The sequence below is a fragment of the Miniopterus schreibersii genome (assembly GCF_964146895.1).
Source record: "Miniopterus schreibersii genome assembly, chromosome: 5".
NCBI classification, from domain to species: Eukaryota; Metazoa; Chordata; class Mammalia; order Chiroptera; family Miniopteridae; genus Miniopterus; species Miniopterus schreibersii.
The window spans coordinates 8,742,169-8,754,688 of record NC_138106.1 but is presented as its reverse complement, the minus strand read 5'-3'; the positions used below and the strand labels follow the sequence as shown (position 1 = coordinate 8,754,688).

The following is a 12,520-nucleotide window of genomic DNA, read 5'->3' as shown; positions in this document are numbered from 1 at the left end:
TCTGCTCCAAGCCCTTGATGAGCCAGGGGGTAGGGGGCACAGGCCACAGAGACCAGTGGCAAGAGCCCATCCCTGGGAAGCTCCCAGTTCCCAGGGAAGAAGGTCAGTATAGAAATGCATGCGCTCCTAGATGGAGGAACACACCCTCTGGAAAATGGCTATGAGCAGAGAGAGGGTACAGCAGCCAGGCTGGGCTGGTTATAGAAGTTTAAAGGCCAAGTCAGGCTCAGAAGGACAAGGAGAGAGTGGTGGGATGGACAGAGGGGCCCACAGAGATGTGTCAGAACAGCCATGGTGCTGCTATGGATGGCGCAGGGCACACATCAGAGGACACCTGGACTCAGGGCCTGACATTTGTCTTTAGGGCCTGGCAGAGCATGGGGGCATTTGGACAGACAGGATGACACATTTTTGACAGAAAAATGTATTCTCCAGCTTGATCAACCTCTGAATAAAAAACATGAAATGTATCTCTAAATAATTTTTGGCAATTTCAAATAATTAAAAACCCATAAAAACTTTAAGATGTGACTCACTGACACAAGAGCATAGGCATTCACGTGTACCCATAGGGGATTCACTCCTTCATCTGTGTCCCTTTATCTGTCCACATCAAGGCCAAGCTACCCTACCTGGAGTCGGCCAGTGGCTATAGAGGGATGAGGCCTGGACGTGCTGGCCAGGGCCTAAGGACACGTCAGTGAAATGGGCATGCGTACCTGCTGACCTGACGAGGAAGACACTGCCCACTACCAGGTGGACCAGAGCAGGGAGAGTCCTGGGAAGCAGAGGAGGGGACAGTAGCTGAGAGAGGGTGTCCCGAGTTGGCTGGGCCGTGACCTTGTCCAGACACAGGGGAAGAGGTGTCCAAGAACCTGCTGGGTCCATCCCTGTCCACTGTTTATCTTGGACAAGTGCATCTTACCTCCTCAAACTTGTAGGCGATCATAGCAAAGGCCTTGAAGATGGCATCAGTAGGGCCCGTGATGGTCACAATTCTTTCTGGGCAGTTTCCCTCCGAGATATTGATCCGAGCACCACTCTAAAAGGGAGTTGAGCAAACCCCAGAAACTGGATTAAAACTGCAGGGCAAGTAAAGGGTTGGCTTCTCCCCCAACAACTGATGCAAACATACCCAGTGGGCCCCTGATGGGCACTAAACAGTAAAATTCTCTCTAGTACTGCCCTCTATGGTGAGATTTTAATTAGAGAAAGGACCCAAGTGGCAAGTAAGGATGCACTTTGCCCATGACAGATCCTGGGGTGTGGGTGTTGAGGGGAAGGGGCCTCCGTGCTGCTGAGGGCCCCTCGTCCAGTGCAGTGACTGCAGCGGCCCTCCTGCCCATCGGAGACAGAACGCAGCTGATGCACGCAGACTCACCTCTTCACGCATCTTTTTCACAGTGTCTCCTTTCTGGAATAAAGATTTAGACAGTAGGGAGAAGAATCACTCAGGGGTCCACTGCAGGCAAGCAGAGGGTTTGTTGCAGCAACATGGGGTGTCAGAAGCCCCCTGCACCCCCATGTGCCCCAGGGGGAGCAAGCAGCAGCTCCTCAGAAGCAGGGCTCCCTACCAGGTGCTGTCCAGAGCCTGACACACACCATGCCTCACTGAGCCCTCAGCACGCCCAGCGGGTGAGCCCACAGAGGAGGAAACCCAGGTGCTCACCAGGGGCACGAGGCTACGAAGGCAGATGGGCTGGGACCTAGGGACCTGACTGGGCACCACACTTGGCCAGGGCACCTGCTCCATGAAGTAGAGACGGGAATACACCCAGGTCACAGCTGTCCCCGTCTTCATCACAGGCAAAGCAGGACCAGGACCACGGGGGTGGGGATGGGGAGATCGCCTGAGGCACATGTGGAAAGAGCTGGACTTTGAGCACTGAAGGTGCCCCCACTGCACAGGGACCGCATGGGATACCAGGGACCCTGAGGTGGTCAAAATGGGACCAACAGGAGGGCGGTGCCTCAACCCTGATCTCTCCTATAGGCACGGGCTCCAAATCAGCTGGGACTTTTCCCCAGGAATGTTTCTTCTATTTTGGAATGAAAATGCAAAGAGACTCACTAACACTCACAGAGGTAGGTGACCACCCTAAGGAATGGAAGTAAAGAAATTCTTACTGGGCTCTCATGCCTAGGAGGAAGGTCTGGCCACCAGGGTGGTAGGAGGTGGTGCTGCTGAGTGACCAGCTGGGAACCAGGGAACAGGATGCCCTCAGACCAGCCTCATAGTGTTGGCTTGAGAGTGAGAGTCTTGGGATTCCCCTGGGATCCTTACTGCATGGAGAAGCTGTTACCCTGTGGGCATCCCCCCCCGCCCCAGCACAGGAACCCCAACAGAGGCAGAGAGTTTGCTTAATAATTACCTTCCCGATGATGCTTCCAACTTCCTGTAGGAAAAATCATAGAAAGCTGACGTTACACAGCAGAAGGAGAAAAGAAGCCCCTGTGACAGACACTGTTATGAGTGAGGAAGGGACATTTAGACAGTCATGAGGCGGCCTGCAGGCTCTATGTCTGGAGGGTCCCTCTGTGCCCATCTGGCCACTGCTGCCCCTGGCCCTGCTTCTGACTGACAGAGCGGAGCAGAGGAGAATGGCCAGCGGCTTTCCCGCTAAACAAGTCGGGAGGCACACTTAAGGACGAAAGGAAACCCTGCAAGAAATAGACGAAAAACAAAATCTCCCTCGATTCTGTGGTGTCAAGAAAAGTACTTAACCTTCTAAAAAGGTACCTTGAACTCACCACCACCGTTCTAAAGCCTGGAGCCCATGACTGTTTGGACACATGGTCCCGGCCAGGCCTGCTCATCACAGCACCTCCCTGCCTGGGACAGACCCACATGGTGCTACCGTGCATCTCATGAAGGCAGGGCCAGCCCACTTCCAGCTGCAAAGAACAACATCTTTCCAAATAAAACTCACTGTCCTTATCACAACAAAATCCTCAGCAATTATGACACTTCCACGAGGCCATGGGGAGGGCGTGTGCAGTGGGGACTAGGGCAGCGAAGGGCAACTGGGCACAAAGGAGTGACCCCTCTGGTGGTCGGTCAGGGACCTCACCTCCCATGGGCAGGGTTTGGTGCTTGTTGTGACGCCTATAGCTAGAGGTAGATGCCATATAACTGACCCCAAAGACTGCTTGCCATGGTGTACACCCAGCTTACACAGCCTTGACCAAATGCCACTGCCAGCCAAGGGAAGGAAAGGCTGGTGATCATCTCTCCATCACAGAAAGGGATGCTCTCAGTGTGAACATCTCATCTGGAAATCTAGGGTGGGCAGAGCCACAGGCATACGGCAGAGCTTTTGCCAGCCCCCTGGCAGAAGGCCACGCACATCCTGAGAGTCAGGCTTCTCACGGCACAAACATGGGACAATGGAGGAGCTAGGATGGACCCTGTGCCATTGGGGGTGTGAACTGCTGGGGCCCAATCTAGAGAGCTCAATATGTAAATAAATATGCAAGTGTATGTGTACGCTTGTATGTGTGATAATACAATATTCACACAAGTACATGCACACACAATATTCATAATAGGCACACATGTACATTTCCCAGCTCTGTCGTGGACCCATAACAGAACAAGGGTGCCCTGATCTGGGCCTCAAACACAGTCCTCCCCTCAAACATGTTAGGCTTCTTTGGAGAAATGGCTGATTCCAGGACTTTAGCAGGGAAAGCACAAGATGAGTAATGAGCAATGTTTTGAGCCAGAAGCCAGGCAGTGCTGTAAAAATGACGGGCCACATCAAAGGGACATAAGAGCCAGCCTGGAGGGGCTCCCACTGGCCAAGTCATGAACAATATGAGCATCAGAATGGTTAATGACAGAATGGGGAATAATCGAATAAAACCACCGCCGAGTCCAGGCAGACATGAATAAGTGGACGAATGAGTACACAGAAAGCCTGCTGACCAGGGAGGTATCTACATAGTGTCTACGTAACAGTGGGAGAAAAGCAGCTCTAGGTGGAGACACCTGGCAGGTCTCTCTCTAACTAGGTGACTGGTAATGGGACACCCTGAAGTCTGGGCCACCTGAAAGGAAAGCTTCTGTGACTTTCCTGCCAACAGCGAGGAAACATCAGAAAAAGCCAACATGAGGAACATTCTACAAAAGAACTGGACAGAAACGTTCAAAGGGGAAAGGCCAAGAAAGACCAGGGCACGTCCTCCAGGTTGAAAGATGCTGGAGACATGAAAAGGACATGGAGTGGGAGGCCACCTCGGGGCGCCCTGTTAGGAAGAGCAGTGCTGGGATGACTAGGACCGTGAGTGGAGTCTGTGGTCAAGTACCAGGACAGATCAGCATCACTGTCCTGACTTGGTGCAGGTGGTGATGAGAATGCCTGTGCAAGTAGAAAATACACACTAAGGTACTTGGTGATAAAGCATCAGCTTGGCAACTTATTAGTTTCGAATGGTTCCAGGAGAAGCGTACTTTAGGCTGGACTGCTCCTGCTCTGTCTGAGATTGCTTAGAATTTAAAAAAGCATGACACAAAACAAAGGCTCCAGCCATGGGTGGAACCTCTCTTCCTCCCAGCTGGTCTGATTCCTTCTGAGGAGAGTGACAAAGGCAAGGCTTGTGCTTCCGTACCTTTCCATGCATCAGCAGGCGGATTGTCAGGGTCACGTTCAGGCCACCTTCTGAGACCTTGGACTCCATCTTTCTCCAAAAATGCAGCTGGGGGTGGTGGCTTAAGGTGCCAAGGGTGCAGTGAGGAAGGACAGATGGGGCCCAGATGGTGTCACCTGGAAAGAGAAGGCACAGCTGCTGCTAACTGAGAACATCAACGGCCAACACACTGGGGATGGCCTGGCATCTGGAGGAGTAGGAGGCTGCTGGTGAGAGGCGGAGGCTCAGGGAAAGGCTTCCTGGGGCATCGGTGGAATGACCTGCTGGGGCATGGGGTACAGGGCAGTGGGGGAAAAGAGGCCTCAGGAAAGCCCTCCAGGGACAGATCCGGCCCCACTGCCCAGTAACTGCATGACAAGTGCAGGTCATCTAGCCCTCCGACCTCAGTTTCCGCCTCTGTAACAAAGGAACAGCTCTCTTAGGCACTGGAGGGGAAGCAGGGTCACCCAGTAAGCCCTGGGGAGGGGCCCTGGGCCAACCCTGCAGGACAGCACGACAGGCCTCCAGGAGCCACCACCACCCCGGTGTATACCTGAAAGTGTGCCAGAACAATGAAGGACGCGGCTTTGGAAGCCATGAGAGGGACCAAGGGCTTGCTCTGCGAGATCCTCACATACTAACCCACGTTTAGTCCCTTTACTAATGACATCACATTGCCTGTGTGGCTGCCTAAATCCTTCAGGAAAAAAAGTCCTGTGAAACCTGCATGTCCCCATGCACCCCCAGGCTGTCTGGACATTGGCCCTATGATGTAACCTGTAAAGATGAGAGGCTCTGTCCACACACAGGAGAGACTACAGGTTAAAAAAGCAAGCTTTTCCTTTCAACGTACAGGTTTTTATCAGGCAAAAAATGATTTTTTCCTCATCAAAATACTTCTGTTAAAAATATGCTAAAAGGAAAACACACAAAAAAAGCACAGAATTAAATACATCCCATCACCTATGTGATATATAGGGGACACCTGCAAAGGGCATCCTGGGCATGGGCAAAATGACAGTTACTGATTCCAGTTCTGCATTAATAAGCATTCACATTGAAAATATATTTACAGGCAACTTCAACACACTCCAACTACTAGTTCTAATTATTCATAATTAGAACATTCAAATAGCAAGGATTTTAACATGAATGTATAATACACAGCAAGAGAATTTAAAAAATCATCCTTCCATACGAATGTCCTCTGTCCTCACTGTTCAGTACACTAGCCACTAGCTACATGTGGCTATTTACAGTTAACATAAAAAATTCACTAGCCACATTTAAGTGTTAAGGAAACAGCCTCGTGTGGCTGCTGGCTGCATATGGAGGAGCACCGATAGAGAGCGTTTCTGTCACCCAGAAAGTTCTGGTGAGGGGGGCAGTGCATGTGGACACTCGAGAGGAAAGACCCTGGAAAGGAGAGGAGGCTCTCCTCTAGTGACTGGTGTGGCATCAGAAAAAAGCACTCCTTCCTGCAGAGGCGCCCTGCACCAAGCCCTTCTCACTCCAGTATGTGGAAGGCTGAGTTCCCAGCACCCTAAACTGAATCTCATGGTGCCAGGCAGGGGTGCCAGCCTCCTTTTTAATTAGAAACACCTCCTCCTGTGTCAGGGGGACAGCGGGGCCCTGCAGCCATCTGTTACGTAAATGTTTCCAGCCCGTGGTAGAGAAAGTGGGTCAGTGAGTGCCAGGGGTGCTGCAAGCTCCAGGCTGTCGACTGCCATCAGTCACACAGGCCAGTGAGCTGCTGCAGAGACCAGCACCTTACTTCATCACATGCCAAGAGTGAGTGTCACAGGGCTCTCTGCAGACTTGTGGGAACAAGGAGCAGTCCACAGCAGTGGTTAGGGTCGCCTGTGACTCAGTATCCTTGACCCTGACGAGCCTACCTTGTTCCAACTGGAGAGCAGAGCCAGCCAGCGAGTAGCATGGGGCAGGTGGCTTCCCCGGGACCGTGGGCCTCTCGGTAGGCGTGCAGCCATCCTCTGGCTGTACTGCCAGGCCCCAGGACACCTGCTCATTTCAGGCAACCCCGAGAGTGCCCGGGCCTTGCTCCCACCTCAGGGGCTGCCGCTGCCTAGGAACGCACAGGAGCAAGTGGGGGAATCAAGGGGAAGCAGCAGGTGGACTCCTGTGGTCACGGTCACCCAAAAAAGTCAGTAGGGCAGCAACAGCCTTCAGGTGCTACATTTACCTTTAAGGGTTCCTCCTGATTTTCAAAGACTTGCCCTCTGATGCCAGGTTGGAGAGAATTAGGAGGGATAGAGGCAGGTTTTGTGAGATTGTAATCCTGTGTCTAGAAAAAACCTCGATGTACTTAAATGTTCTTCCCACACCTGTGCCCCAAGGCCAAGGAGGACTTAAAGCAACAAATATTTGTAGCTATTTCAAAGTACTGCCACAAGCATGTGTGGGGAGACTAAGGTGTGGCCTGTTTAAAATCACAAAGTGAGTTAAAGGGAGAGCTAGGTCTCAACACCACCCTAAATCCTTTCCAAGAGTAGTGTCTGAAAGGAGAGAGGGAAAAGATGGCTGTGGAGCACTGGGAAATGAAGGGAGGAGTTGACGTGACACTGGGGTGAGCAGATGGCATGCCCACATCTCCACACTGCCTGCTGGGAGTGCTGAGTCTGTCTGCAATAATGACCACATTTTCTGGTCCTTGGCTCTTCTGAAAGCCAGTATGTGGCTGGAGGAACCCTCTGAACTAGGTCTGTAGAGAGCCAGGCACTCAGATCCTCATGCTCTTATCTGGGCCATGTCTTTGCAAACAAGGCATCGGGAGAGAGGTGGGGAAGAAGGCCTTACAAAAGATAAGATACCTCAGGCTTTATGTGACTTAATGATTCTTCTCCAGTCAAAGGAAACCAAACAAAGGGCACTGGCTGTTCCTGACAGCTCTGGGGAGCTGGCCCCATAGCCCCTCGGAGCTTTCCAGTCGATATTCCACCTCCCCCTACCCCGACACCACTGTCTCCAGAGATGAAGCAGTCCCAGGAAGGTACATTCAGGAAGCAAGCATATAAGGGCGATTTGACATGCAAACTTTATAATCATCCCCTGTATAGATTCTTTCCACATGTGTAAAACACTCATTTGGATTTAAGAAGTCAGCTTCAATGGGTGGCTCCGTGACAGGGCTGAAACTGCATTTAGGAGGTGGTGGGAGGGTGCATGTGATGCCAAAGTCACTGCACAGGAAAATTCTGCTGCTGAGCAGGCATTTATAAGGGGAAGACACCTGAGAATGCTTGGCCCCTCCTGGGAAGCTTGGTGGAGCTACACAGCCCCCCTAATGTGGCACAGCCTGCCCTAACATGGTTTAGCCCACCTGGATATGGCACAGCAGCCCACTGTGACACAGCCCACTCCAGTGTGGCACAGACAGTCCGGATGAGGCACAGGAGACGGGCGTCAAAAAACAGGGCCTGAGCCTGCACTGGCTGCTTTCACCCAGCTCCTTCCTCCACATAAGTGCAAGAAACAGATTGAAATCTGCCTCATAGGTAATTGGTAATTAATAACTGTTAATTCAACAAGTATTTCCTTGGCAATTACTAAGCTGCAGGCAGTGTGCTATACTACAAGGATAGATAAACTAGACGAACTGTCAAGAAATCATTATGGTAACAGTGAAGGGAGAAAAAGGAGCCAGAACAGGAGGAGGGCCCACAGAGCCCTCCTCCTCACTTGGTGGCTCAGTGCTCACCTGGTGACCCAAAGGACTAACATGGGAGACTCCCCTCCCCAATGTGAAGCCCTCTGGGAGTTAGTCACAGGCCAGGATGTGTCCTCAGGAAGCAGCACTTGGGACTGTGAGGGCTCCTGGGGGAAGCTCTGAGAAACACTATTAGCCCTACTTTCCAGAACTGCTTTTCTCCTTGAGAAAAAAATTGGGAAGGGGCAGTGAGCTGGCGGAGGGGGGCTGCAGGCTGCGGGAAGTGATGGGGTGAGACGTGGAGGGACAGGGAGACTTGTGACCATATGGCCCAGGGTGGAGGAGGGGGGATAGTTTTCACAATGGAACACCACTCAGCCATAAAATGGAACAAATTATTTTTGCACTCAACAATTGGAGTGAATCTCCAGAGAATTAGGCCAAGAGAAAAAGTCAATCCCCAAAGGTTATACACTGTATAATTCCATTTATATAAACTTCTTCAAATGAGAAAATTATAGTAATGGAGAGCAGATTAGTGGTTGCCAGGGGCTGAGGAGGAGGTGTGGACAGGCACAAAACGCTTGCGGCTGTGAAAGGGCAGCATGGGGACCCAGTGGCGATGGAATGACCTGTGTCTTGTCTGTATTGGTGGTGAGAGGACATCCTGTGCCATCAGCCATTCTGGGTGTAGACGGAATGTTTGGGTACACACAAAGGGTACCCATGACCGTGAGGGTTGCTCTAGCCTGTGTCACCCAGCCCCAGTTTGTGGTGGCAATGTGATGGTGCCTCCAAACATCACAAACAAAAAGAAAAAGAACTCCCAGCCCTTCCTGTGCCGAGCTGAGCCAGCCCTTACAGGGTGGGCCCTGCTTGCCTCAGGGAGGCGCTGAGACTCTGCACCCATTCCCTCCAGGGCAGGCAGGGGAGCGCATGCCTAGTGCCTGACCCTTCTTGTCGCAGTGCTCAGAGGACGTGGCTTCCCTACAGTCAAGTCACACTGTGGCCATCAGCTCTTCCTTTGGACCACATGGAGGAGGCACATCTTGCCTTACATCACCAGTGACCTTCCAGAATTTCAAATCAGGCCGTCCTCCCCTTGCTGACACCCTTGGGTATCTTCCAAGTGCCTATGTAATTCAATCGAGGTTCCTTCCCACCAAGAGTGCTGCCCCCAGGCCTATAGGTGCCAACCCCCTCTGCTGAACCCCCACCCAGCCCCACTGGCCTCCCTTCCTGTGACAGGCTGAGTTCTCCTGTCTGCTGCCTGGGGCCTTCTGCTGAGGGCACTCCCTGCCAGGCCTCTACCTGCACTCCCTAAATGCCAGCGGCCCATCTCTCCTGGGCCCTGGCCTCCCCCACAGCCCTACTGCACTGTGGGCAAAGGACACGTTTATCTCCTTTATTCAACATTAAACCCCCAGTTCCTAACACCATTCTGGGGTCACAGGAGGGCAGGAGCAAACTCAGTACAGATTTAAAGATTGCGTGAATACATATAATGAGCACCTAGCCCAGCTCCATTCCCATGGCCTCGCAGGCCATTCTGAATCAGAGCTTAGCGATTTTTAAACTCAGATACTCATGAAACGGCCAAGATCACATTTCCATTTCTCCCTGTCCTCTCATCTCCTTATTTATTCACTTGGTCACGGAGGGTTTGCTGGAGGCTTCTGTGTGCTAGGGTGGAAGGGGCTACCTGGGGGCACACTCAGCTGCAGGCGGTAGACCACACAGCTGGCCAGGCAGAGCGGGACCCCTGGGCTTTCCCAGGGAAAAGGGGAGCTGTTCCCACATTCAAGCTAGATGACCTTCCCCTTCACCCCGGGCGCAGTCTGATTTGCAAACCCACCAATTCCCAGCAGAGGGCAGAGGAAACACGCATAAAGGCACAGGTCTTGTTAAGGCCAATAAAAGGGTGCAGAAAAATATCAAGAAATAAAGAACGAATCCCGCCCCAGAAAACAAAAAAAGGACCACCGCACCCTCTAAATTCTTGAAATACAGGACTGCTTTTGTCTGTCTGTATTTGAGCTGGTTCAATTTGAAAGGCTTATAGTTCTGTTGTCAGTTTCACTGGTTTCTGTTTTTTTTTTCATTATTTCCTCCCTCTGCTCTTTTCTTTTCTTATGATGGCAGCTTAGATAGTTTGGAAGCCTTTGCTCATGTTAGTATTTCATGCTATAAATCTCACTAAAGGCACTGGTTTACTTGTACCTTACAAATTTATGTATATGAGTTCAAAGTATTTCCTCATTTCCTTTGATACTGCATCTTTGACCAGCACATGATTTAGAGGTGTGTGTTTTAATTGTCAGGTATTTGGAAATTTTCTAGTTATCTTTGGTTATTGATTTCTGGCTTAATTGCACACTGGACAGGAAATAAACTTTTTATTATTTCAATCATTTTAAACCTATTAGGTTGTCATTCTTTTGCACAGAATATGGCCCACTTTGGCGAATTTCCTGCGTGTACACAGACCACGTGCGCCTTTCTGCTGCTGGTGTGAGATCTAGCTGGTGGGCTGTGCTCCGTCCTGACCTTCCGTCTCCTGGTTCATCAGTTACCGAGAGAGCAGAGTTGAAACTTTCAGCTATAATTGTGACTTGTCCTTTTCTTCTTTCCATTCTATCAGTTTTTGTTTCATGTATTTTGAGGCTGTTATTTGACATATATGTACATTTGGGACTAATGTATCTTCTTGAACTGATCGTTTCATATTCCTGCAATGTCCTTCCTTATCTCTGGTCATTTTCCTTGTCTTGAAGCCTGATATTCATCTGACACTCATGTAGCCACTCCAGCTTTCTTTTGACTAGTGTTCACATGACATCTTTCTCTGTTCTCTAACTTTTAACCCACCAACAGCACTGTATTTCACATTGGTATCTTGTTGACTGCACAGAGATCGATCTTTTTTTTTTTTTATCCACTCTGATTATCTCTCACTTTTAAATGGTCTCTTTACACAATTTACTTTTTTATATTTGCAGATTTAGTACTTATCAACTCTAATGTATGTATATAGGTGTGTGTACACAATTTTGAAATAATTTTAGATCCCTGAGTAGTTGCAGAAGTCATACAGAGCTTCTTACCCTTCCTTACCAGCTTCCACTTGACATAACTGCAGGACATTATCAAAACCAGTGCCAGACATGGGTAAGACCCCATTAAACTGCCCCAGTTTTTACACACCCCTTTGTTTATTTGTTTGTTTGTCATGTATAGGTCTGTGAAGTTGTATCTTATATATAGATTTGTCTAACCACCTACACAAGCAGGATCAGCAGGAAGAGACTCCTGTATACTATACCTTTATAGGCACTCACTCCCTCCAACCCGGATCCCAGGCAACCACTGATCTGTTCTGCATCCCTATACTTCATCATTTCCAGAACTTTACATAAACTGAATTAAGGATATGAAAATGGCCTTTTTGCACTCTACGTAATAACGCTCTCTAGAGCTGCCAAGTTGTTGGATATAACAGAGACTTGTTGCCCAGGAGCATTCCACTATAGGGTGCACTACAAGCTGTGTGTCCAGTTACCAGGAAGGACATGTGGGTAGATTCCAGTTTTTGTTGTTTACAAATAAAGCAGCTAAAAACAACAGTGTGCACACCTTTGTATAAACGTTAAGTTTTCATTTTTGTGATAAATACCCAGGACTGTGATCACTGAATTGTATGTTAAGTGTATGTTTAACTTTATAGAAAACTGCCAAACTGTGTACCTGAGCAGCCACACCATTTTCCATTCCCACCAAGATACACCCAGTGGCACTGCATCTACGCCGGCACTTGGGACTGACAGTGTTTCCACTGTAGCCATGTTAATAGATGGCAGTGAGATCTGGCTGTGGCTTAGTTTGTTTTCTCCTAATAGTGAAGGATGCCGAACACCTATTTATGTGCCATTTCCCACCCACCCGTCCTGTTTGGGGAGGTGTCTGCCCCAGTCTTCTGTCCATTTTCTAACTGGACTATTTGTTTTCTTACTGTGGAGTTTAAAGAGCTCTCTACATACTGGGGGTACGGCCCTTGTTGGATGTGTTATTTACAAAGACTTTCTCTGAGTCTCCGGTTTGTCTTTTCAGATCTTAACAGGGTCTTACACTGATCAAATGTTTTTGTGGACCAAGTGCAATTTCTCAATTTTATCTTTTATGGCTTTTGTTTAAACTCTTATCTTTTATAGATTGTCCTAACTCCTTTTC

The 12,520-nt window shown here is 49.8% G+C and overlaps 1 protein-coding gene across 7 annotated transcripts in view; it reads right to left on the bottom strand.

Moving 5' to 3' along the window:
* PCBP3 (poly(rC) binding protein 3) overlaps positions 1–12,520 on the bottom strand; it is a 185,522-nt gene that overhangs the window by 28,899 nt on the left and 144,103 nt on the right. For all 7 annotated transcript variants that reach the window (XM_081138503.1, XM_081138499.1, XM_081138498.1 and 4 more), the window contains 4 exons: positions 4,612–4,766; positions 2,373–2,396; positions 1,382–1,414; positions 926–1,042 (listed from right to left, as the gene is read on the bottom strand). In XM_081138503.1, coding sequence (XP_080994629.1) covers positions 926–1,042; positions 1,382–1,414; positions 2,373–2,396; positions 4,612–4,766 — 329 coding nt within the window. The remainder of the gene's footprint in view (positions 1–925; positions 1,043–1,381; positions 1,415–2,372; positions 2,397–4,611; positions 4,767–12,520) is intronic.